Consider the following 24,785-nt stretch of genomic DNA (forward strand, 5'->3'; position numbering starts at 1 on the left):
GAGCCCTCCCCTCGGCCCCGCTCGGTGTGTAGCTGAGGGGGGGCGGGGGGACCCTGCGTCGCTGCGCCCTCCGGAGCCGCGGTGGAGAAGTAGCCAAAGAGAGACGTGAATAAACCCCAGCTCCGGGAGCAGGCTCTCGGGCTCCCGCGGGGCGGCTGCAGCTGCGGCCGGAGCCACTGGCCGCTCCTCCCTCCGGGGCTTGGCCGCGCTCTCTGACCTCGGTGTTTGTCTCGGCCCCGCGGGCACCCTCGACTGCGCAAGAGCCCGGCTGGGAGGGGGGTCGGGCTCCGGGCCAGCGAGCGCTGGGCGGGCGTCCCGCCAGACAGCGGGTCTGCTGCAGGGGGCCAGGGCGCCGGGGGCTGCTAGTTCCCTGGCCTGCATCTGCGCGCCGGCCGGATCCCCCGGGAGCATGGGGCTCCCCAGGAGCCTGGATTCAGATAATGGAAATCCTCAACACCGCTCCCTGAGAAGGCCTTCCCCAGAAACAACAGCCTCAAGCTGGGGGAAAAGATGCACCCAGGCGCCTGCGAGGGGGATGCCTGTCACCCTGCGACGGGGCCGTGGCAACGGAGAGATTGCAGTTCCTTCATCAGTTCAGTAGCTGGCGTTTACAGGGGAACGAGGGAGGGATGGGTAAGAAACCCCCTTGTAAGTCACGTTCTTGCTCTCTATCGAAATAACCCGTTTTCGCTCTATTTCGAAGTTTGAGGCTGGGCATCTCAACCTTCATCCTCCATTCAGGTTCCCGTCTTTCCTCAAAATCCTGACCGGGGCCAAGGAGAAGGGCACTAGAAAGAGGCCGGCGCCCCCCCTGCAAGGGGCAAAGCCTGTGACTCCTACACCTCACGGTGACAAACGTCTCCCTGGGCACACGCTGGCCATCGTTGGACAAACGACAAGAGCGGAGGCGGGCATGCGGGAGCAAAGCAGCCGCAGGCCGGATTCGGCTTCCTCGGACTTCTGGGCCTGGGGAGGGTAGAGGCCAGAGACCCTCCGAAGCTCCTCCAGGTTCAGGCCCTACCTCCGAGGGTGCGAGTGGGATGGACTGAAGGTGAAGCCCTAAAGCGGGGACCCTCTTCCTTCCGCAGCTCAGACTTCATGATTCTGCCGCTCTTCTAGTTGCAGGTCACACTAACGTGTCTGAAGCGGGTTTGCCGGAGGAGCGTGCGGGTCTCCCCTTCGGGGCCACTCGGTCCACTGGGATCCCATTTCCCGCCCTTTGCCCCGCTCCATGATCCCACCCGGGCACTGCAGCTGAGCTCTGCAGGCGGCAGAGAAGCGCCGCGACGAAAGTGCGGGCGAAGGACCGGTCCCCGTCCGCCTTGCGGGGCGATGCGCTCGGGCCCGGCTCCAGCACAAAACTTTTCCGGCTCTGAGTTTAAGACGCGTGCGCGCAAGGTCCGCGGTTGTGGGCGGGCACTGGGGCGGGGCGGGGGCGGGGCGAGAGGAGCGCGCGGCTGTGGGGGCGGGGCGAGGCGGAGAGCGCGCGATCCTGGGGCGCTGGGGCGCGCGCGCGCGAGCCCGGGGTCTACGTGGGCTTACGGGCGGCGCGGGGGACGGCGCGGGGGTGCGCGCTCCCGGGCCTGCGGTGCGGCGGGCAGGTCCCCGGCGGACCGGGATGGCCCCTCCTCCGCCTTCGCCCCAGCTACTTCTCCTGGCAGCCCTTGCGGGGCTTCTGGGTCCCAGTGAGGTAAGGCGACCGGTCCCTGAGCAGGCTTGGGCCTGGGATCTCAAAGCGCCGTGCCCAAAGTTCCTCCTGGAAGGAGTGGCGCGTGCAGAGGGGATAGGAGTCGTCCCCTGGCGGACTGGGCCTGGGAGGAAGAGGGCAGGGCCCACGCCGAGGCCAGTGCCCCAACTCTTGTGTGCCTTCGACTCACAGGTGGTGGCCGAGCCGGAGGAGGAAGCGGGAGCCCGCTGTCCCGAGGGCCTGTGGCCTCTACCCCCACAGGTAGGAGCCTGGCGCGGGGCGGGTGTGTGTGTGTGTGTGTGTGTGTGTGTGTGTGTGTGTGAGAGAGAGAGAGAGAGAGAGAGTGAGAGAGAGAGAGAGAGAGAGAGAAGGAGCGGCTCTGGCCTGTGTGTGTGTGTGTGTGTGTGTGTGTGTGTGTGTGAAGGAGCGGCTCTGGCCTCGCCGCGCCCTCAGTCACCCTCTGAGGACCTCTGCCGGCTCCTCAGGCCCTCAGTCGCCTGCATCCCAGCCTCGGCGTGGGGCCTGCTGCCCCCTCCCCACCCCCACACGGAGTTCCCCAGCTGCCCTAAGCCCTCTTTTTCCCCATGCATAGGTGTCACCAAGAGTGGTTTTCGCGCGGATGAGCCGATGGCAGGTGGGTACAAGCCCGGAGCCATCCTTGGTGTCTGCACCAGAAACGGCGGGCTCTTTGCAGGTTTTCTCTGCCTTTTCAGCTCCCCAGCTCCATTCTTGACGCTTCCCTCAGGAAGAGAGTGAGCCACGGGTCTCTGTCCTGTGCAGTGCTGTGTCAGGAATTCTGTGGAGTAGCTGTCTGCCCGTGGGCCGGAGGCTGCAAGGGCAACCCACAAAACCACCCATGCCCCAACTCTGCTGTGTGGCTGTGGGAAGCCTCCGGACCCCAGTTTCCTTAAGAGGGGCATCAGTAATGTCCCTGCTCTCCAGGACTAAACGAATTGTGTGTGATAGCACTTGGAGGAAGTAGGAATCTATGGGAGGTAAAGAGTGTGCCTGAGATTACTGGGCACCAAGCCATGTATGTGTTCACCTTGCACGCCCGCCTCTGTTTTCATGCCAATGGTCAGATGGCTTCCCTGTCCCTTTGGTTTTTCTTTAAAATATCCATCTCTTTTTGAAATTTATCATAGCTCCAGGCCCAAAAACCTTATGCCACCTACCTGATTCCTTCCCTCAAACACTCTTTCATTAAATCATTCCCCAGTTTAAAAGCCTTCAATGGTTCTTTATTTCTCACCCTATCATGGTCATACCCATCTGACGCCTCTCCCAGACCTCCACCCCCACCCCCAGGTTTTTAGGCCCTGCTTAGTTAAATAAGCTTCACCTGACATTCCCAAATCTTGGGTTGCTCTTGGGTTGTGTTGGTCTCCTCATCACACATGTGAGTGCCGGGCTCATTTCCCACTGCTGTACCTCTGCTGCTGCTTATTCTCCATACCTGGCCTAATCTGACCTGAAGCTGAAGTGGGCAGCTCCCTGCCCTCCTGCAATCCTTCTCATCTACTTCCAAAGCCCAGTGCAAGAGTCAGCTCTTTCTTGAGAACTTGCCTCATCACCCCAGCCCTTATTCACCACCTTCTCCGAATTCATGTAATGCTTACAGCTTTTCTCTTATAACGATAAATCACTTTGAGTTTTATTAGTTTGTTCTTTCATTTGCATTAGTTCTGTTGCCCTGAGTTTCCTTCACATTCCCTGCAAGCAGAGCCCAGGAGTTAGTTGTCTTTCGGCATCTCCTATAGCGTCTGGCACAGTGCTGAGCATCAGGTCAGCTTCAGCAAAGAATAATTAATAATCGATGAAGTGTTCCCATCGTGGGACCATGCACCTGCTGCCTGACTGCCCTGTATTTGGATGTTTTGGGGAGATATGTGGATAGAATCAATACATAGAAGACCTGGTCTCCATTTGGAGGATGCTTACAGTCTAGACTGGGGTCCTGTGGAACCACTGTTGCACAGGTGCAGAGAAATAGAGCTGAAGAGTGGGGTCTAACAGCCTTACCTAGGCTTGTAAGCTTTGAGGGGTAGCACCTGATGGAGAGGCGGGGGGTGGGGTGGGGTGGGGTGGGATGGAGAGGAACAGAGGCAGGAGGGAATGCCTGCCGCTACCCAGGGCTCTCTGTCCTTCCCTGAACCCTGAAGGTGGGCATCTGGCCACCCTGGGAATCCCTTTAAGCTGGCCCCCAGGATGGGAAATCTTAGGATTGTCAGCAAGTGCCCTGGGCCTGGCGCGATGCCTCCGTATTTTTTCTCTAGGCTGAGGATGTCAGCTTCCTCTACCACCCCTGTGCACACCCATGGCTGAAGCTCCAGCTTGCCCTTCTGGCCCACCTTTGTGTGGCCCGGCCCTCACTGGCCCCTGACTCTAGCCTCACTCAGGAGCGGGTAAGTGGTTGAGGAAAGGTGGTCATCTGCACTGGCAGAGGCTGTAGCCCCTTCTGCAAGGGAAGGAAGATTCAGGGACTTCCTCTTCTTGCTCCCCACCTTCATCTTAGTTGTCCTTTCCTAGCCCCTGGTGTTGGCAGCATGGGGGGTGGTGCTGGAAATGGCGTGGATAGAGCCAGCCTGGGCTGCCCACCTGCTGAAGAGGCGGCGGCGGCGGAGGAGGAGGCAGAGGAAGAAGGCCTGGTTCTGCCCTGATGGTCTTTCTGGGCTGTCTCCCTTGGTCCCAAGGCCAGGGCGAAGGAGGCTGTGCTGGAGAGGGTGTGTGCAGGTGAGGGGTGCTGGGCATGGTTGGTGGTGGGGTCACTGGGTTATCTGGGCAGGAAAAGGGTGACTGCTATCTCTCTTCCCAAAGGCCCCAGCTTTAGCCTTTACTCTGTGGAGCTGGAGGCCCTCCGGTGCAGAGGAGGCAACTAGAGGGCCCAGGCACCTCTCTCCTGGCAGTGCCAAGAGGCGTGGGCTGCGTGCTGCCTTCCGTCTCCAGCCCACCCCCTCAGCCCTGAGGTTCCCCTCTGCTTCTCCACCGAGCTTGGAGGCCAAGTGGCCGGTATTGGCAGCTCAGGGTGAGGGAGGTAAGGTGCCCTCTGTGCCCACTCTCTCCTTGCTGCCCGAGGGTCTGGGCGGCAATGCCAGCTCTGGGCTAGAGACCCAGGGGCCCAAAGGGCAGAGCGGCCAAGGCGGCTGCACCTGTCCAGGTGGGGCTTCCCCAGCCCCTCAGGCAGCAGTGCCTCCACCCGTAGTCCGGGGTCCCACCCCTCGCACGGAGGAAGCCGCTTGGGCTGCCATGGCCCTGACCTTCCTGCTAGTGCTGCTCACTCTGGCCACGCTCTGCACTCGGCTGCACCGGAACTTTCGACGCGGGGAGAGCATCTACTGGGAGCCCACAGCGGACAGCCAGGACACGGTGGCCGGTGAGGAGCTACCCTCCTTACCAACCGTCGGGGGCCCGGCACCTCCCCGGCACTCCTGCCATTCCCTGATCGCCCCACCCCGCCCACAGCTGTGCTGAAGCGGAGGCTGCTCTTGCCCCCACGCCGGCTCAAGCGCTCCCGCCGGAGACCCCTTCTCCCGCCCTCGCCGGACAGCGGCCCAGACGGGGACAGCTCCGACTGACCTGCCCCAGCCCTGCCACTGCAGTGGTGGTGGTGAAGGGGACCTTTGCCCAGGAGGCCGCGACCTCTGCCACGTGGACCCTGCGCGGGACCGCCCCCTGGCGGCCGGCCGGAGCGCTTCCCGCCTAAGCATCGCAAAGGGGCTTGTCCCTCCGCCTCCGGTGTGGCTTGCTACCGAGGGTTGAGGGAAGGGGCCCACAGCCTCCCTTGCCTGTATTTCTAATTAAATTATTTTGGTAGAGTCTGGGGCTGAGCTGGTGCATCTGCCACACAGACACTCCCACCTAGGACCCTGTTCCGGGCCATTGAAGTGGGCTTTTACCAAAAAATCATTAGGCCCCCACCAGCCTGCCTCCACCTGCCCACTTGGCCTTGGCCAGTTTTAGTAGTGGGATAGAACCCGACCTGCTGCCATGATGGGGAGGGGGAGGCAGCGTTAGCGACTGAAACCTTATTTCCCAGCTCCTTTTCTAGAACACAAGGGCTTTCGAGTTTCAGGTCTGGAACAGTTGTGGTCTTCATTTGCTTCATGCTCTTGCCAGGTTTTTTTCTCCCTTTTGTGTCTGCCACCTCCCCAATACCCCCTGCTCCCTCCGATTCTGTAAGCATCAGCAAGAGCACACGGTCACTTATTTATTTTTGATACAAATGTACATGACACATGTCTTGACAGCCCACCCACCACCACACAGGTAGAGCCTGGCCCCAGGGGGACAGGGAGAGCTGGTAGGCACTGCCATCTGCCTCTCCAGCTCCCAGGCTGCAGCTCAGATTCCAGATACCCAGATACCACAGGGCAGGTGCTGGCCTCTCAGAGGTTATGGGAAGGGGGCTCTCAGCTGAGTCAGGGACCCCGGGGAGCCAGCCCCAGGCTCAGACGCTTAGTTCTCTGCCCCAGCCAGCACATCCTCCTCCACAAGGGAGGGGGTGGAGAAATGTAGGGAAGTGGTTTTTGTTAGAAGTTCATAGAGAAAGGGGTAGGAGTGGGGGGACAGATGAGGGGAGGTGATGGGTTGGACCCCAGCTGGTTACCAGCAGTCCCTGGCCCCAGGATGGGGAAGGGGGGATGATCCCCAACACTGGTCCTGCTGTTCTGGTCCCCTCACCCTTCATAGAACTCCAGATGGGCCAGGCCTCCGGAACGGCACTGCCGCCCCGCACACTCACACACAAGCACGCAGGGACACTCAGTTACCACAATGTTAAAATTAAGGAGTGGAAGAGAGAGAGAAAAAAAAAACATTTTCCAGTGTTTGTTTGCTGCTAGGGACCCTGGGAACACAGGCTGGGGCCAGTGATCTCGGCAGGGGCCATTTGGCATTCAAGGACAGCAGCAGGGGGGCTGGTGGCTACAGGATGGGGGGACATCCACAGAGATTATGTACAAAGGAAGAGATGCCCCCGTTCAGCCCCCAGTAGGGCTGAACTGGCTCATGGGGGTGGGGTGCCTGTAGGGGGAACCGTCCTACTTGGAGTGTCCCTACCCGACCCTCTGCTGGGGGTGCCCCAGAGGGCCAGGGGCTGGGAGTGATACCTTACAGGCCCCTGCACGCTAGAAGGGGGGGAGGGGAATGCTATGTACAGGAGGAGGTGTGTGGAATGTGGGGGACAGAAGCTCCTGCTACCCCACCTCCCTATCCTTGGGGGGCTCGAGGAAGGCGGGCACCGGGGCACCTGGCTGCCAGGGGAGGGTGGCAGCACTGAGGGTACTTGTGCCAGCAGCTCTGTGAGGGTGGGGATTAGTGTCTGGAGTGGCCCAGCTCCCATGGCCAGTGAGGTCCCAGGGTGCAGGTGAGGGTGCAGGGAGAGTTGTCACTGCTTCTTTTCTCGGGTGGTGATGGTAACCAGCTGCTTGGCGGCCTTGGCGATGTCATAGGCGCACTGGATCACCTGCTGAGTCAGCAGCTGGAAGTCCACAGGGGCACCGGGCTCTGGGGGCACGGTCTTCCGGCATTCACTCTGCAGCCGGTAGGCGCTGGCATTGAGCAGCCGCAGTGAGCTGCGCACAGGCTCCAGGGCTGGCCTCTGGAGGGGAGGCAGGAGTTGGGCCTTGAACTTCAAACAATGAGCCTCGAACATGGCCCAGTGTGTCCTCATCTCCACCTAGGTAGCAGTCACATTCCCTGTACCTGCCCCACCCCAAGACTTTCTGGCCCCAGTACCTTTGGGAAGAGAGAGGCCATCTCAGTCACAGCCAAATGGATCTTCTCTGAGCAGGGCACAAAGCTTTGGGAGGAGGGGAGGGTAAAAATTAGGAGAGTTTGCAGCGACAGTGGAACAGTGGCCCCCTCTTACCCTCTCCAATGCCCAGGGGCTGCTAGGAGCCTTGCATCCCACCCGCATACCTGTCATGCTTGAATTCTTGGGCAGCCCGCAACAATTCCTGAATGTTCTTGGTGACCTGTTCCGTCTTCAGGATGACATCCTCTGTGCTGGGAAGTCCAGGGTCGAGATCTCCGTCCAGGCTCTCCAACTCTGGGTGGAAGTCTTCTTCCTTGCCCAGCTCAAGAAACCTCTTCCCTTCCAGTCTGAGGTCAGGGTTAGAAAGAGATATTCCAGTGGTGAGGCTGCTTGCCTGCACCCTCCCAGACACTCCAGCACCCACTCAGCCTTCTTCCCTGGGGTGCCTCACCCAAGCAGCGGGTCCCCACTTTGCGTGTTCTCATAGTCACTGTCAGCACCGCTGCCGTGGCGGGAAAGCTTGCTCTGGAGGATCAGGGAAGGGGTAGTAGGTGACATACATGTTCATAGACCCACATGGCCTGGCCTGTCCGTTTCCATGCACACATCTCATTCAGCCTGTCCCTCGGGCACTAGTGATGGGAACTGGGAATGGGAATGTTACCGTGTGACGGCTTCCTTCCTGGGAACAGGACAGCAGTGGGGAGGAGGGAGTGAAGGGCACAGCTGAGGCTGACACCCCCTTCCGGATCTGAAACCCAGGGGGACTGGAGTCAGTTCTTCCTCCCTGCCACCTGTCTTCCAGTTTCCCAGCAGTAAGGAGGAGGGGGGTGACACGTGTATCTAGTCATCCCTGTGCCCAGCAGCTGGCACAAAACCTGGCACCCACTGGGACTAAGAACCAATCTGCAGAAATGGATCCACTTCCCCCAAGCCCTGCTTACCCGGTAAAGGCCAGCAGGGACGTGTACTGAATAGATGGCATCATCCTCCAGCTCCTGGGGGGATGGCACAATAGGCATCACAGAGGACCCTATGGCAGCTCCAACCCTGTTTCCCCCAATCCTTGACACCCAGAGGCAACTCACAGTGCTGTGGAAAGGCTGTAGCCGGGTGGTAAGCTCGTCCCCAGGTGGGCCCCCAAAGGGCTTCAGGGCAGAGCCTGGTTCATACATGGAGAAGGCCTGGCGGTCCCTGCGGTGGGCACTCCCACCAGGCCCCATCGATGTATGTTCTGCTCTGTCGCTGGGCAGTGGGGGTGTGGGCACTGGCCCCGGCGGCTGCCGAATCTGCAAGTTCTCTGCCTGCAGCTTGTGGATCTGAGAGCGCACGGTGGTGTCAGAACCTCCAGAGGCTCCAGGAGTACCCCCACCTCTGGGGGCAGGGGATCCTCTAGGACCAGGATGCTAGAAGCCCCACTCCCACCAAGCCTGCTGCCCTTACCTCCCTCTGTAGCCTCCGGAGCTCATCACTCAAGCTGCTGTTGACCTTCATGAGCTGCTGCACCTTGGCCTCGGAGGTAGCCAGAGCCTTCTTGAGCTCCAGATATTCCTGCAGTGTTACAGCCCCATCGGATAGGTCTGAGGAGTCCATGCTCTGCAGAGCGAGACAGAGGTGAGTCAGTCATCAGGGGCAGGGGGTGAATGCCCACAGAAGGCTCTTCTCAAGGCCATAACCAGCCCCTTGTCCCTGAAGCCCCCCGCTATAAGGGGATAGAGCTGGCCCTTGATGGAGGCCCAGGGAGGGGCATTGCTCAGACCCGGGCACGGTTGTTCCTAGTGGCACCAGCGCTGCGCAGGGGCTCCTGGTCCGTGTCCTCGTCCGAGGCTACACTGTCGTAGTCATGTTGGTCGTCGAGGTCACTCTGGCTCCGTGCAGAGAGCTCAAGGTTGTCTGAGGGCACAGTCCTGTCACTCAGGATTCAGCCACACAACGCTTCTATCATGCCACCCCAAAAGGGAGACATGAAAGAGAATATTCTAGAAAGATGCCCATTGCCTGTAGCCCTATCCACACCCTTCCCACCTGTGGGGCTGCTCAGGCTCTTGCCCTGCTGTCTCCGCTTGGCCTCGCTGAGAATGTCTATGATCAAGGTGGCAAACTCTCGGGCATTAAAGCGGGCCAACTTCTGTCGCCCCTACAAGGCAGAAAGAACCCGGCTGGCATGACAGGCCCCCTTATAGCTGATAGACGGGGGTGGGAACAAAGCTGCAAGGGAGTCCCCTGTTATCTGGCTCATGGCCAGAGCACGGGGTTGAAGATGACACAGATTCTGGGTGCCGAGGGGAGCTCTCAAGAAGAGGCTGGAACCACCGCCTCCTCCATGAGGCTGCTCACCAAGTGCTCAAAGAAACAGCTTCTTCCCCATATCCAAATCCTAGTGCCAGCAGAGCCCCGAGAGGCCTAGGGCAGGGGAGAAGAGCAGGCCCAGACAACAGCCGCTGAAGAAGGGCAGGGCCCACAGAGCTGGTGACCCCAGGAGAGGAGGAGACTGCCCCAGGCCCCCCCATCCAGCCCCCTCACCTGATTCCGTGTGGCTGAGTACTCGGGGTTCACAGGCAGGAAGGGCACAGCACTGCGCTCTGTCACCAGGGTGCTGTGGTTTTGGGTAGCCAGCCACACTATGGGGGAGGATCAGGGAGCAAATCATCCAGAGCATCCACGGTGTCCAAGCCCACAGGGTAGAGGTGGGAACATGCTGAGCACAGCCTTCCTCACTCCTCCCCACGCCCACCAAGTGCTGATGTTCAAAACAGGGATGGTCTTCAGACAACAAAAGCAAGGCTGGGTCAGGGCAAGGCTGGGCGAGGCTGGCCAGGCTGATGACGAACAGAGCAAGGCGACCCCTTCTTGCCAGGCCCAGCCCAGAGTTTGCGCTGGAATTTGGCTGTGGCCAGGAAGGAGTGATGTAGGGGGAGGGCGTGGAGTGGGACTGGGGAGTCAGCCAAAGTGGGAGGCAGCCAGAGCAGAGATGAGCCCCAGTCCAGGGGTGGGGGCGGAGGAACAGGCTGGCTGCCTCCAACTAAGCACACTCTGCCGGCTGGGGAGGCTGTCCAGACCGCTGCTCACAACCAGCAGGGACCGATATGCAGACCTGCTGAGCAGACCAACCCCAGGCATCCCCTCTTGGTCCCAGTGAAAGGACCTGAGAGCCACACCAGGTCCTAGCCCTTCTGCAGCAGGCGGGCAGGTACCCTCATCTCATCCACCCATGACCTTAGATGCCCTCTTGGCTCACCAGCATCATTTTCTCTTCTATCCACCTCGTCATACACATCCATGGCAAGTTCCTCAAAAAGCCGGTTGCTGAGCTAGAGGCAAAGAGGGGGACCCAGGCTTTGTCAGATCAATTGCTCCCTAGTGCTGACAAGGCCAGCCCAACCAAGATGTCATAAGACATGGGAAATGGCTTGTGTCCCCTGTGCTGCCTAGCCCCTTCTCAGAACTGGAAACTGAGGCAGGGGTCTCTCTGTCAAGCTCCAAGGTGGGAGACGACAGAGAGAGACCAGGTCAGAACAGTTAGTGCCCTCATAGATCAGAGGGGAAGCTAGGGCCCTGAAGCCTGCAGAGGGCAGAGCCAGAGTCAAAGACAAAAGGCTGGGAGGGGATAGGGAGGGAGCCAGGAAGGCAGGAGGGAGGGGGACCAATGGCAGGGGTGTAGGTCAGAAATGGGGACAGCTCTAAGCATCAGGGGCCTGTCCAAGCAGACTCACCGCCTGCAGCTTCTTCTTGGCAGCTTTGGCCAACTCAGACAGGTCTAGGCTGTAGATGAAGGAGGGAGATGGGAATGGGCAGACATTAGAGGTGGCCAGGCCCCCGCCTGTGACTCCAGAACATGCAGGGATCCCAGGAAGACAACATCCCAGATGCTGCACACCAAACACCCCCCCCAGCCCTCCCACCTCCAGAGCCTGCTCCCGCAGCAGGCACCATATACCTCTGAGACATGCACTTTTGCCGAGATCTAAGTCCAGAGGGAGGCAGCAGAGGAAAGAACAGGACAGAGGCACCAATTACCCAGGAGCAGGGCAGTGCAAGCCTTCCCGGGGCAAACTCATGCCCACCTCTGTGCACACGTGAGCCCCAGAGTGCACACAACAGAACTCGTCTCCCCCCACAACCTGCTCCTCCACAGGCTTGCTCTCTCCCTCTGTGCCCCACTCCCTGGGCACCTGTGTCCCCGGCCCCGGTGGAGCTTCCCCCAGCTTCTGCCCTCAGTCTCTCTTCCCTAGTCCTTTGCCAGAGTTGTTTTGTTTTGTTTTGTTTTTTTTAAGATTTTATTTATTTATTCATGAGAGACACAAAGAGGGAGAGAGAGAGAGAGAGAGAGGCAGAGACACAGGCAGAGGGAGAAGCAGGCTCCATGCAGGGAGCCAGATGTGAGACTCGATCCCAGGTCTCCAGGATCACGCCCTGGCTGAAGGTGGTGCTAAACCGCTGAGCAACAACCCCCCCCCGCCCCCTCCCCCTCCCCAGGGCTGCCTGTTTGCTAGAGTTTCTTCATCCATCTTCCCACTTCTGATCCTTCCCCTACAATCCCCTTTCCCACCCAGCAGCTGGGGTGATGTTTCTGACACACTGGGCCATGCTATTCCTGGCCTTAGAAACAACTCAATAACAAAATATGTGTATGGGGTATACTTTAACCGTACTTAAACAAAAAGCTCACTTAAACAATATGCTATGTGCTTGGCATGCATTATCTTACTTAATCCTCTCAACAGCCCAGAAAAGGCAGGAACTCTTGCCCTCAATGCCACGAGGTAACTAAGAGAGGTCAAGCAGCCTGCCTGAAGTCAAACAGCCAATAAATGGCAGAGCTGACTCCACACATCAGTGCTTGGAATCCTGTCTACTCCTGTGGGGGCTCACAGGACTGGCCATTCTCTCGCCTGTTTCTATCCCAGTCCTGTCCTGGGATTCCTCACACTATACTCCAGCCCCACAGACTGCCTGCAGTTCCCTGCACAGCACTTCCCACTTATATCATCTATGCCCTTATTTCTCTTGCGGTACTCCCCACAGGGAACTACAGCTGTCTTGAGTAGGCGGCCTCCCTCTCCATACTGCAAGCTCCTTTGGGGCAGAGATCACGTCTGAGTTACCTCTGTGTTTCAGGGCCGAGAACAGTAGCTGGCACCGGAACGGAGCTCGGTCACCATTTCACTGAGTACATGCCGATATGTGTTTGAAACACACACACCAGGCAGAGTAAGACCAGAGAAGCAGGAGGGTCGCTCGGCGTCTCAGAACAGAGTAGGTCTGGGTTCAAGGATCCAAGCTGCCTAGGCCTGACCATCCCTGTCTGCCCACACTGGCCTTCGGAGAGGAAGAGAGAGCCTCCTCTCTCTCAGACCCCCAGGCCAGCTGGCAAAGCCTGGCGAGGCTTGGCCATCAGAAGTGGCCACTAGGTGGCGCTAGCATCCATCTCGTAAGCTGAGTGAGTGGTCCCCACAGCCTAGGCGCCTGAGATCATCAAATCAGAGGCAGAAACACCTCAATAGTACTGTGCCCTGCACCCCAGCCCCTGCACAATTTCTGAGCACCCCACAGAGGCCTGCTCAGCAGTCCCGAAGTTAGTCAAATCCCTGGAGCCCACCATCTGTTCACCGAAGAACAGAGGTTTGTCTAAAGATTGTACAGTGGGGTGAGTGCCACTGGAAACAAGTCCGCAATCCACCACTCCTAGGGCAGGTGTTCTTGTACTCGAGCCTGTGTGGGATAGCCATAGGGCTCAGGCTGTGCTGGCCATATGTTGAGCTGACATCTCTCACCTGCCTGGGGGCCCAGCATCGGGGAGTGAGGACTGGGCAGAAATGCCAGCCCCCAGAGAGTGGAGGACCCTACAGCCTGGGGAGATGGAAGGGTGGAAGCTCTGGGCTCAGGCACCCACATGGCATCCAACAGCCTCTGGGAAGGGGCATCAGGTGGGCACTCACCTGTCAGCCATCTGTGGGATGATGTAATGCCCATTCTTGTGATCTGAACAAAAATAAAAATGCCAAGTCACTGGTGCAAGCTGGCCTGGGCAACTGGGAGCCCATCTCACTGCCATGAGCAGGGCTTGGCACCCAGAAGTGTCAGGGGACAGGGAGGAGGGCAGGCCACCCCCAAGAGCCATGGGAGCTGACTGAAGTTGTGCCCACCCCCACTCCTATCCCAGTGTGCTGTAGCCAAGAGCCTGCATCAATTTCACAGGAGCCAGTTGCCTAGCAACACCGTTCCCCAGCCAGCTTTGTCACCATGGCACCTGCTGCTGGGGTGTGTCTGGGTCCCACCTGCCTGGCCCTCCCAGGCCTGCCCGGAGCTCTGCTCACCCGGCTTGCGTCCACAGAGATAGAAGGCCAACCGGTCAGTGAGCTCATACTGGCACTCGACTAGCCTTTCCGCCAGCTCATGGTGCCCCGCCTGCCTGTGGGGAGGGGGCATGCCTCAGCCCTGCAGCAGCAGCCTAGCACCCCCACCCGCCAAAGCCTCACCCACCATCTGACCCTCACCTGGCATAATCAATGGGTGTGCGGCCATTCACATCAGGGGAGCCTGGGTCAGCCCCATACACCACGAGCAGCTCAGCCTGCAGTGTCTGCCCCGCCTTGGCAGCCACGTGCAGAGGTGTGGTGCCCTTCTCTGGATGGAAGAAGTTGGCTTGGGCACCCAGGGACAGCAAGCGCAGACACGTCTCCAAGTTGCCTGTCCGAACACTTGAGTGCAGTTGCTGCAAGGAGCAGAGTGTGCCACTGATGTGTGTATGAGGCCCTGCCCCTCCTCAAGCTGTACCACGTCAGGCAGCTGCTGGGACTCCTACCAGCTCCAGGGGCCCAGCTGAAGTTGGGTTGTCAGGGAGGACAGAGGACTTCCCCCAAGGAGTTAATGCCAAACAAGAGCTGCCATCAGTCACTGGCTACCTGGGCTGCGAACTCTGGTTGAGACAGATGTTGTCTATGAGGGAGATGCTGTTCGTTCTTTCCCATTTTACAGAGGAGACTGAGGCTCTGAGTGGCTAAGAAATGGCCCCAAGTCTTCACAGCATTTGAGTGGCAGATGGAGGATTTTAGCCCTGTTGTGTCCACTTGGGAGCTGAGGGGCCTTGACCACATGCTACCTGACCACACAATCTTGTCCCCCTGCTGTACCCCCTATTCTTGCCTGACCTGAACACCTTTGAGGCCTAGGGCTCAGTGGTGATGCAGGAGAGGCCCTAAAGGGTGTCACAGGTGACAAGAGAGGAGGCCCACCCATCCCCCATGGGGCCCCTCCAACCTTGCTGAGATCTTTGGCAGTCACCCCATCATCGTCCCGGCAAGGAAGCTTGTGCACAAACGCCAGCATCTGGTACTTGGCCCTGATGAATTCTGACTTGATGGGGCTGGGCAGGGCGCATAGGATGCGACGGTGAGCAGAGCGGGAGAGGCCAGTCACCGGTCCACCTCTTGGACCCGCATCTCAGACCATGCACCCCCTGCCACCACCCCTCTGGCCCAACTCACTGGACTTTGTCTTGGGGGTTGGCTTTGCGCCGGCCACTCTGCACTTGTGCAGGGTCCAGCAGGGAATGCTCCCAGATGGAGTTGGCCCCGTTGCTGGCGAGCGTGTGCACCATCTGCAGGGAAGAGGTGCCAAGTCAGGGTGCCCACTGTGCACCGGCTACTGGGGGAAACCCCTCCAAGTGCTGGCTGCAGCCAGCGGAGCTAGAAGCAGTACCAATGGGCCTCCTGTGTACCTGCCACCGGTGCACCTTCAACTAGGTGGGCCACTCGAGCATGTGGGTCCCACTTGGCACTTCAGGTGGCACAGCAAGCGTGCCAAGGCTCAGAGAAGTTAAGTGACTTGCTCAGTGCTACATGGCCAAGCTAGTACATGGCAGAGCTGGGGTGAGTGCCCAGATCTGTAAGACCCCAGTCTTAGAAGCCTCCTGTCTGCATGGCTAGCATAATGGGCGGAAAGGGTCAGAGTCAGGTTCTGCCCCAGGTGAGTGCTGCCCTTTGGAAGCTGCCAAAATCCCGAGCAGAGTGAGTGTAGGGGGAAACGTGTCCATGCTCAGCACATTCTGCAGAATGAAGACCCGCCCGGCCTAGCCCCGTACCTGCAGCAGTGTGGGAGGCCAGGCGCTGTGGCGAAGGTGCTTGACGATGGAAATGTGGCGGCCCAGGCTCCGGTGCACACTGCAGCACTCGTCACACACCAGCACTCCCCTGCTGATGGAAGCCCAGCCGGGGTCTGCCAGTGGGGGAACCAGGGTCAGCCAAGGCCAGATCACAGGCAATGTCTCCTGGGCACCTGCTCTGGGCTCACACCATGCTCACACGTTCCCTTACTCAGCTTCCCAAAGCCCCAGGAGCTGGGACCATCAGGGCACACAGGTTACTGATGAGGAAGCTGAGCCATGGCGTAGGAGGGATTTCCCCAAAGGCTCACAGCAGGTGACTGGCAGCTGTGCCCCTGCCTACACATCTCTGCCTGTCTAGGGGTGAGTGGGGGGAGTGGTCCCCAGGGTCTACTCAGCCGGCACATCTTCTTGTCCTGCAGCCTTTCCCAGGGAACAAGACAATTGGCTAGCCCTTCCCCCGGAGGCAGGAATCCCCTAAGGGATGCAACATTGCTGTAGCGTGCCAGACAACCCTAGGTACCCCTCCTGTGTCTGGGTCAGTGCCACATGCCTCCTGCACCCAGGCTTCTGCTGGACCCACTGGCCCACCAGCCCGACCCACTGTATGCTTCCATGGGCTCCTGCCTCTGTCCTCGTCTTGGCAGGCAAGAGGCCTTCTCATGCTGAGCTTCCTGGCCTCATCACTGATGGGCTGAGCCGGAACCCCTCTTAACTGGGATGGAGAGGGCAAAGGAACTAAAACTGGATACCCACTCTGTACTAGCTGGGCCTGTATGCACGATGTCTCTCACAACTGTTAGGCAAGGCAGGAAGCGCTACCCTTGCTATACCAATGAGAAACAGTGGCTCAGAGAGATTAGAGTGCTGGCTCAAGGTCACAAAGCTAGTGAGTGGGGTTGCTGGGATGTGGACCCAGCACAAGATGCCAGAAACCGTGCCCTGTTCACACCCACTGCTCTCCTTCTGCTCCTGCCCCTAAGGAAGAAGCCCCAAGTGGGCAAGGGCCCTGGAGGGCACTCTCCACTACTTGGAGAGAAGCAAACTTTGGAAACAAGAAGAGGGGGCCAGGATAGGGTCCTTCTCAGGGGCAGGGGAGATGTCGCCCATCCCCGGCCCCTTGGGAGAGGGGAGGAGACAGCTGCATACAGCTCAGGCTGTGGAAAGGTCACAGGGGAGAAAGCAGCCATTGTGTGCCTCCAAGAGTGGGGGCAGGGAACCTCTCTCCCAGGACACTGTGCTCTGCCCAGGCCCCCTGCCCCAGTCTCAGGAAGTCCAGAAGTGGGCCCCCCAGCGGAGGGACAGGCTTGGGATAATGAGAGTCTCTCCAACCAGAAGGTGATTCCCAGACCCTTCCCCTGAAGGACTTCCATAGAAGTTCCAGGAGAACTGTAAGGAGATTGAGTCAGGGTGAAGCCTGAGTTCTGCCTACAGCAAGTATTCCCTCTATGGAGACAGGAAGAAACAAGAAGTGAAAGAGGGGGTTCAGCTCTTTAGGTCTGGGCTTCTTTGGGCAGCCCCTCAAGAAACAGGACAACCAGCTGCCTGTCATACACCTTCCTGGGAGTTGACTTCAGAGGCCCATGAGGAAGGGACCCACCACCTGTGCCAAGAGGGGGAGCCTAGAACACTCCTTAGTATTGGCTTTCCCCAAACAGTGAGGCACCCCAGTGAGCCACATGAAAGCTCCCTCCCCCCACTCCCAAGCACCACTGGGTGAGGGGTCTGCCCACCAGCCACCTCTGGCAACTCAAGCAGGAAGCTGGAAATGACGCAGCCTAAATTCCTCTTGTTGAAATGGTGGGGTTTCCTGTAAGCGGGGAGCCGCCCAGGCCAGGATCATAAATGGGCCACCCTGAGGCCTCCACCCCAGGCCCACAGCCTGACCAGAGAAGCCAGGCCTGAGAGGACTGCACAGATATCCCAAGCCAGGCCAGACATGGTAAGAGATCAGGAGTTGGGGAATAAGGTCCAAGGCTTTGCTCGGTACTCTCCCAGCCTGGGGGAGGGGTCCTACCTCTTTTCCACAGTGGCCTGAAATAGGAAGGTTGAGCAGGGGACACTGTCCTGGCCTGGGGCACACCAGTGCCAGCTCAATTCTTGATTACACAGATGAAAAGCCCACCCTAACTCTACTGCCTACTTCTTATATGCCCAAGGGGCCTTGGGCCTACCCAAGCGGAGCCCTTAAGCCCCACTTAGGCCACTTCGTCAGGCCTGAAGGGCTTCTGTAATTCAAATGACTATAGCAGTTTAAGGTTAAGGGACCTTGCTCCCAAAAGGCTCCCTAGATCATACTTGGGATAGAAAGGACAGGGATATAAGGTGTTGTTTTGTTTTTAATAGGCTCCATGCCCAAAGCCCCAAGGTGGGGCTTGAACTCACAACACCAAGAGTCACATACTCTACTGATTGAGCTAGCCAGGTGCCTCCAGGGAACATAAGGTTCAGGAGATGTGGTAACCTCAGTACCCTGCTGAGATCCAGATGGGGGTCTGGTATGTGTGGGCAAGTGGCAGGAGGGATCTTGGGATAATGTTAACTCATCATCAAGGCCTCTACTAAGGTGAATTCATGTTACCGCCCAAAGCCATTCCTGGCCTCTAGGGGCAGTAGGTTTGCTATAAAGGCCAGGGTCTCCAGAGCAGATCCTCACTAGGAGAGAGAGAATTCTCTGCCACTCTCTCTTTCTGTGGGTCTCTCATGAATGAATAAATAAATCTCTAAAAAAAAAAAAAAGGAAAAGAAAAGAGGGTGAAGCCCACCATCTTGAAAGCAGGCAAGAGTAATCCATGGAAATAAAGGTCAGAATGGCAGTTACCTTTGGGGGGTGTTGACTGGGAGGGGGCAGAGGAAAGGCCCAGAGAGCAATAGAAATGCTTTACCTTCAGATGGGAGTGGCTACTATGCAGGAGGTAAACAGCTAAAAAAAAAAAAGCATCCATCTGGCTCAATAAGGTGCAGGAACTTTGCTATGTATAAGTTAAACCTCAATAAAAGAGAAAAAAGCCCCCCCCCCCCCCGCATTCACTCCTCCCCAAACCCACCATCTACATTATGAAGAGACAAATGAGCCTGCAGGTTTCCAAATGTCCCCTAGCCAGTAGCCATCCTTGCTCACCCAAGTGCCTGGCACCCTGAGGTTCCACTCCCATGACCTGGGCTGCCCAGGTGGAAAAGCTGAGATGGAGAACCATGGGATAAGGAGCAGGCCCCTGAGCTGGATCAGGACTGTGAGCAGCGAGTGGAGGGGAAGGAAAGGGGGGGGAGACACATTCTCCGGGGTTCCTTGACTCCTGCCCTCTCTTGGACACCCACAGCAGACAGGTACACATATGGTGCCTGATGACATTGCGCAGATGCTATAGCAGCCATGCTATGTCCAGCCGCCTTACAAAATACACTTGTCACTTGTATGCCCATGCCTGGAAGCAGAGGGAGGACGAGGACCTTTGCAGTCAGCCTGTATCTCACCTTTCACCTCTATGGTCTCCTCAAATTAACCAACCACAAAAAGGCCACAGCCCCACTTCTAGGGCTGGAACCCCATTCATAGTGAGAGAAGCCTATGACTGGGTAGGAGGCATGTGCCTATATCCCAACTGTTGATCACCCTCAAGCCTTGTTGTACCTGGGCTGCTATAGTTCCCACACTGAGAATGCCACTCCTTGGGTCCCACAGAGATTGGGTCCTATGGTGGGGAATGGGGGAGCCCCAAGTAGCCAGCTGGGGTCCTGATAAGCATCTAAACACTCAGGGAGGCTCGACATGTGCTAGACACCATGCCAGGTGCTGGGGTAGGGTGATGTGTAAGACTTTGCCAGCACCCTGCCTATCTCACCATCCTTACCCCCTGCCTATTCCTGACATGTATTCTGGGTCAGGGGAAAAGGAGGTACCTGGGGCACGAGCAATCCAAGACATCAGATACACATCACTCCTCCCCAAACCCATTAGGCATCCATAGGTTTCAGACTGTCAAATCCAGTGGAGAAAGGAGAACTACCTTGCTGATTCTGTCCTATGTCCCTTTGGCTGAGAATGAGAACCACAGACTTGAAGATGGGATGGTCTTCAAAAACCATTTCTACTCCCAATTTCTTTGCTTCACAATTGAGAAAACTGAGGAAGAGCCCTGCCATGGGTCACAGAGTAAGCTGACAGAAGCACCCTCCCCCCAGTCCTTCTGGACCTTCCACCCTCACCCCTATGCTATGCCCGCCTTGCAGAGGTTTACACAACAGTCTGGGACACCCACAGAAGGCAAGCTCTCCTCCTCTTGGCCCTTCCATCCTCAGACCTGCATGCGGCTAGAAGAAGATCACCGTTTCCAGCTCATTAGGATAAGGATATGTAAGCCCAGATAGCTTCTTGAAGGCCCTCTAGATCATGACACGCCCTGAGAGAAGTCCCAGGGTCGCAACCACCCACGGAGTACCATGCCTCTGCCAGGCATCCACAGTCACCAAACACTTGAGCTTGGAGCCATCGGAACCACTGGAGTATCTGTGGTTCTCAACCTGTTGGGGTCTTAGGCCTGTCCTAAGGGTGGCTCAAAGTTATGGGTGCATGGAACAGCACCTCACACTCTCATGTTTAATTATGCCCACAGTCCCCCTGGAATTCAGAGACACCCTGAGCCTGCCCAGAGGTCTCCTAGGGAGTTAGCTTCTTTATTTTAAGGAGAGGATGGACAAAAGCCACGGCTTCCTTCCCCAGGCCAACTGCTGAGCCCCATCACTGGCACGGTCCTCCCACATCAGAAGGTAGCAGCCACTCAGGTCACCACTCCTCACTTCCTCAGCTGGTCAGGGGGGTTTCACATCAGCCTGGACCTGACTGTGCCGGGGAGAAGGAAAACACCAGGGTAAATACAGCCAGGAGGCTGGCCAGGAAGCCAGCGATATCCTGGGTACTACTGCTCCTTCCCCACTTCTGGCCAGACTGGGCTACACAGGGCTAGGAGGGGTCTGTGCCCAAGCTGGGACAATGCTAAGCCCACCTGACGGGGTTAAGCAGACCTTACTGGGGCATAAGAATAGCTGAGTCTAGTGGCTCCCAGGCACCAGGCAGCCTGGGGATGCCTGAGAGAAAGATGCCCAGGCTGTACTGGCCCTCAACACCAGGCCCTGCAAGTAGCCCCGGCCTTGGGAACCAGGGGCAGGCAGTCCTCGGAGTAGCTACCGCCTCTCCACCCCCCCCCCGCCCCCATCTGCTCCCAAAGAAACACTACCCCAGCCTCCCCTGGCCCATCTGCCCAGCTTTCTGCCCCTTGACCTCCGCCACCTCAGCGGGCGCCCAGACCATGCGAGCAGCAGGTGCAAGACGCGGGGGTGGCACCGAGCTGACACGAAACCCCACTCGCCCCCACCTCCTGAACCTTGCGGGCCTCCGCCACAGCCCTCCTGCCACCCCAGGCTGGCGCTTCCGTCGGGAGGTAGAGATGGGGGCGGGGGGCAGCCAGCCGCCTGCCTCCCTCAGACTCCGGGGTGGCGCCGGCAATGTCCTTCCCCGCCCGTCCGCGGACGCGAGGGCACCGGGGCCCCCCAGCCGGCCCTCCCGCCAAGGACGCGGCTCCGCAGTGGCCCGGGCGGGGGCCGAGGCCGCAGCCCCCAGCCCCGCGCCCCGCCCTCCGGCCCCGCACGGCGCTCTCGCCAGGCCCGGCGCCCGCCCGGCGGCCTCGCAGCGCGGTCGCGGTCGCAGTCGCGGTCGCGGTCCCGCCCCCGGCCCGGCCTTGCTCACCCGGGGCGCTGCAGTCCGCACACACCTCCGCCCGCGGCCCCTTCCGGGACATCCTCAGCGGCGACGCGGCCGCAGCCCTCTGGGCCAGCGTGGGGGGCGCGGGCGGCGGGCCCGGGCGGCGGCTGCCTCTGCTGCCCGGCCCGGCTCCGGCAAGGCCCCGGCTAGGCTCCGCGCGCCCGGCCAACCGTCCGCCCCCGGGGCTGGCCCGGAACCCGCCGTGCCCGCCTGCCCGCTCGCCCTCCGGCGCCCTCCGCCCCGCGCCGCCCCGCGCCGCCCTGCCGCCGCTCGCTCTCTCCGCCCCCTGCGCGGCTCCGGGCCGCTCCTGCAGGAAGCGGCGCAGGCCCTGCCCACCGGGGGAGGGGCAGCCCGCAACCCGCCCCGCCGCCGGGCCCTGCGGGCCGCGCCTCCCGGAGAAAGGAAGCCGGGAGCGCGGGCGGGAGGGGGCGGGGGTGCTTAAAGGGGCCGCGGCCGCCGCGCTGCAGGCCCTAGAGGGCAGCGTCGCCTGCGCGCCGGGCCTCGCCTCCCTCGCTCTCCGGCCCCGCGGCTGTGTGAGTTCCCCGCGCAGCCCTCTCCTCTTCGCTTTCCAGGTGGAGGGTAGCCCGAGGGGCTCAGGCCCGGGGACGGTGACCCTTGGGGGACCCGGGAAGAGAGGAAGGAGCTAGAGGCCCAGGCCCCCTTCCTCGTCAGAGCGCTGTGGTTTGGGGTGCCCGCCTCTGTGTGGCTGAGGCGAGGTGTGCGACCTGGCCCCCCATATATCCACATCTGTGTGTCCAGGTGTGTGTGGTCACACCCTTGCTGCTTACGCACAAAGCCAACAATATGGACGCCCAGGTGTACCCCTGCCTCCCAGCTAAAAATACATCTATACCTCATCCATGCTGCCGTCCCGAGAGGAAAGAATCTGGGCAGTTTTTAAAGGCCTCCCGAGGGGTGACCACTGTGCCTGTGGGCAGTAATATCCACTCTGCATTCGTCTTGTATACCTCCACGGTGTTTCTGGGCCACTGCAGGTTTGTGTGTCCAGGGCGTGTGCATATAACATACAGGGACCTTTTCTTATGGTGGCCTTTCTTCCTAGACTTCACACGGAGACGGCAATGGGGGGGGGGGGGGACAGGAAGCGGAGGCGCAGGCGGCACGTGGGTGCACCCCTGCACTGAGCATGCTCCCCCATACACGTGTGCCCCGCGTGCACCCAGCCCCCATCCCTGCAGCAGCAAAATGCCAGAGCGCTTTGCTTCTGGGGCCAGGGCCCGGGTGGCCAGGACCAGGCCTGGGGGCCAGGTCAGTGGTGACCGGAATTAAGGGAAGATTCCCAAGGGGCAGGGAGCCCTTCTCAGTAACAAGGGGGAGAAGGGGAGTCCTTGGGCAGGGGTTTGGGAGTTGGTCGATTTTATCCCAGCGGTGCCAGAACAGCAGTGGCTTGTGGGTGGGCAGGCTGCTTCCCTGGGGGAGACAAGTAATGCTCATGAGTCACACCACCCGAAATACAAGCAAAGCTGCCTCTATCGCCTTTTGCTGCAGCCCAGATTGACAAGTTTGTTTGAAATCGCGATCCACGGGGTATATTTATAATCGCACCTTTAAGAAAAATCTTTTTGCAGGCCTCTCCTCCCCCCACAGCCAGCCGCTCAGCTGGCGGGGCTTCTGCAAGCGAAGGTACCTCGCGGTGGGGGAGCACCACCTGCCGCACGGTGCCGCACCCACACCGAGAAGCCAGTCTGTGGGCTTGGTAGCCCCAGGCTGGACGACGTAATGGAGCGGCCTGGCCGCTCTTCCCGGCGCCCCCCACCCCCACCCCCAGGAGCGGTGGCCGCCCATTCACCCCCGATCGACCCACAGCTATGGAATTTCATTTATTAAATGTCGAGGCGGCTACTGGCAGCTCCATCGCTTGGCTGTCTTTGTTTCTCTGCTGTGTGGGCGCGTCTCGAGCACGTGGCAGCTGGAGGGCGCAGACCCGAGGAAAGGCGACCTGGGTTTGGTCTAGGGCCGCCTGGCAAAGAGACCCGGCTGCTAAGGGCATAGGTCCCCCAATCCTGGCCGAGCTCCCCGTCTCCCAGAACTCCCAACACTTTTCAGGGGAAGAATGATTCACCCCGTCGCCCCCTCCCGCCCGCCAGCTCTACCTCCGGGCTGGCCCGGGGACTACCTGGGAGTGGCCCAGGCAAGAAGCCACACTCTAAACTTTGTTCCGGAAGACCCCAGCCCCGCCACTGCGGAGCTTCTGGGCCCGAGACTAGGGATAAAAGGGTTCCAGGATCTCCCTCTGGAGACGTCTCCACCTCAGGAAGCAAGACAGTAGAAAAAGAAATATGAGACAAGGTTCTATAAACAATTTAATGAGGAAACAAACGTACAGGCATTCTTCTGGCCACTCCTAGCCGTCCCTCCCCCGCCCCAGCCCCTTCCCCAACTCCGGCTGCAGCCACAACACTCTGCTGACCCCTCGTGGTGGAGGTGGGCAGCGGTTCCCGGTTGCCCGAGACGCCGCCAGCTGGCTCCTCCCAGGCTGGAGAAAGGGGCGAGGCAGTCCATTCCTCCTTTATCCTTTCCCGCCTGGGCCTGGCACCGCAGGGTGTGGAGGAGGAAGGAGAGAAGACCACACAAAGAAACCTGAGAGAGGCGCGGAGAGTTTGCAAGCTTTTGCTAGCACCTCCCACACAAACATTTCTTGGATTGTTCTAAGTAGGGCTGGTATGGAATCCCTAATTCCTGTCCTGTTCTAAGGTGGACTCAGGAAGGCACAGTGCCCGGTCCTGCCACCTGTCTCGGTCCACCCGGTTGCGGGCGGGATGCGCTGTTTCTCAGGGCAGTTACTATCCTTAGCTCACCCCAGTAGGTAGTATTTGGAGTCCGATTTCGAGGTGAGTGGTCTGAGAAGACAGAAAATGTAAGCAATTTGCCTACGGCTAGGCGGTTAGTAAGGAGGAATTCGAACTCTGGTTTGGAGGGACCGGGCCACGCCTCTAGGTGCTTCCAGTCCCCGCAATAGGCAGCCCCCGAGGTCAATTACACTTTTACTACAGCGTCTTCAGGGACGCTTCTGGAAGGATCTCTCTGCCCTGGGGTTATCAGGAAGAAGGTCTTCTCTGCAATCAGTCACTTCCTCTCCCGAGGGGACCACAACCGGGTGGAGGTGGTTAAGCTGCCACCTGCTGCTTTCTCCGCCCAGCCCCACTCTGGTCCTTGCAGAGGACAGCACATAGCGGGAGGGGACTGTCCTTCCAGCATTCGTGGTCATTCCCTTTGTAATGTCAAGTGTGGAAGATGGAATTTAATTTTTTTTGGGGGGGGGAATTTAATTTTCTAATAGGGCAGGGAAGACTCCTACATAATACTTCACCGTGCCAGATAGATAGATCCCTAGTTGCTCTGGCGACCTTTGGTACTAATATCCCGCACCTTTCTCAGGAGCCCCCTCCATCAGTCACTCTCCTTGGAATCTGGATCCCTCCTCACGTTCCACCGGGATCCAAACTCAATCCTCAAGGCC

The 24,785-nt window shown here is 59.2% G+C and overlaps 3 protein-coding genes across 16 annotated transcripts; 2 read left to right on the forward strand and 1 right to left on the reverse strand.

Moving 5' to 3' along the window:
* The first annotated feature begins 274 nt into the window (after positions 1-274).
* Positions 275-5,505, forward strand: TP53I13 (tumor protein p53 inducible protein 13). Of its 11 annotated transcripts, none has more exons than XM_038548352.1 (9): positions 275-633; positions 742-1,008; positions 1,120-1,398; positions 1,880-1,948; positions 2,280-2,321; positions 3,964-4,092; positions 4,217-4,420; positions 4,505-5,060; positions 5,150-5,505. In XM_038548352.1, the coding sequence occupies exons 3-9, from the start codon at positions 1,333-1,335 to the stop codon at positions 5,260-5,262; spliced, it is 1,179 nt and encodes a 392-aa protein (XP_038404280.1). In that variant the 5' UTR covers positions 275-633; positions 742-1,008; positions 1,120-1,332; the 3' UTR covers positions 5,263-5,505. The 11 variants fall into 11 exon arrangements, with proteins under 11 accessions (XP_038404280.1, XP_038404282.1, XP_038404281.1 ...); XM_038548354.1 differs by having other exon boundaries at positions 1,126-1,398; XM_038548353.1 differs by having other exon boundaries at positions 275-592.
* Positions 5,506-5,881: 376 nt separating this feature from the next.
* GIT1 (GIT ArfGAP 1) lies at positions 5,882-22,369 on the reverse strand. Of its 3 annotated transcripts, none has more exons than XM_038548349.1 (21): positions 22,273-22,369; positions 15,526-15,659; positions 14,930-15,042; positions 14,703-14,808; positions 13,940-14,157; positions 13,760-13,854; positions 13,382-13,424; positions 11,380-11,406; positions 11,156-11,204; positions 10,681-10,753; positions 9,966-10,063; positions 9,468-9,579; positions 9,202-9,335; positions 8,886-9,038; positions 8,531-8,761; positions 8,387-8,440; positions 8,107-8,193; positions 7,894-7,967; positions 7,607-7,789; positions 7,424-7,487; positions 5,882-7,286 (listed from the first exon to the last, which is right to left on the reverse strand). In XM_038548349.1, exons 1-21 carry the CDS (start codon positions 22,322-22,324, stop codon positions 7,074-7,076), a joined length of 2,313 nt encoding a protein of 770 aa, XP_038404277.1. In that variant the 5' UTR covers positions 22,325-22,369; the 3' UTR covers positions 5,882-7,073. The 3 variants fall into 3 exon arrangements, with proteins under 3 accessions (XP_038404277.1, XP_038404276.1, XP_038404278.1); XM_038548348.1 differs by lacking the exon at positions 22,273-22,369 and adding an exon at positions 21,290-21,419; XM_038548350.1 differs by lacking the exons at positions 11,380-11,406; positions 22,273-22,369 and adding an exon at positions 21,290-21,419.
* Positions 21,787-23,166, forward strand: LOC119876655 (formin-like protein 7). Of its 2 annotated transcripts, none has more exons than XM_038548363.1 (2): positions 21,787-22,573; positions 22,894-23,166. In XM_038548363.1, exons 1-2 carry the CDS (start codon positions 22,452-22,454, stop codon positions 23,150-23,152), a joined length of 381 nt encoding a protein of 126 aa, XP_038404291.1. In that variant the 5' UTR covers positions 21,787-22,451; the 3' UTR covers positions 23,153-23,166. The 2 variants fall into 2 exon arrangements, with proteins under 2 accessions (XP_038404291.1, XP_038404290.1); XM_038548362.1 differs by having other exon boundaries at positions 21,787-22,299.
* Positions 23,167-24,785: the final 1,619 nt, after the last annotated feature.

Source organism: Canis lupus, chromosome 9 (assembly GCF_011100685.1).
Source record: "Canis lupus familiaris isolate Mischka breed German Shepherd chromosome 9, alternate assembly UU_Cfam_GSD_1.0, whole genome shotgun sequence".
NCBI lineage: Eukaryota > Metazoa > Chordata > Mammalia > Carnivora > Canidae > Canis > Canis lupus.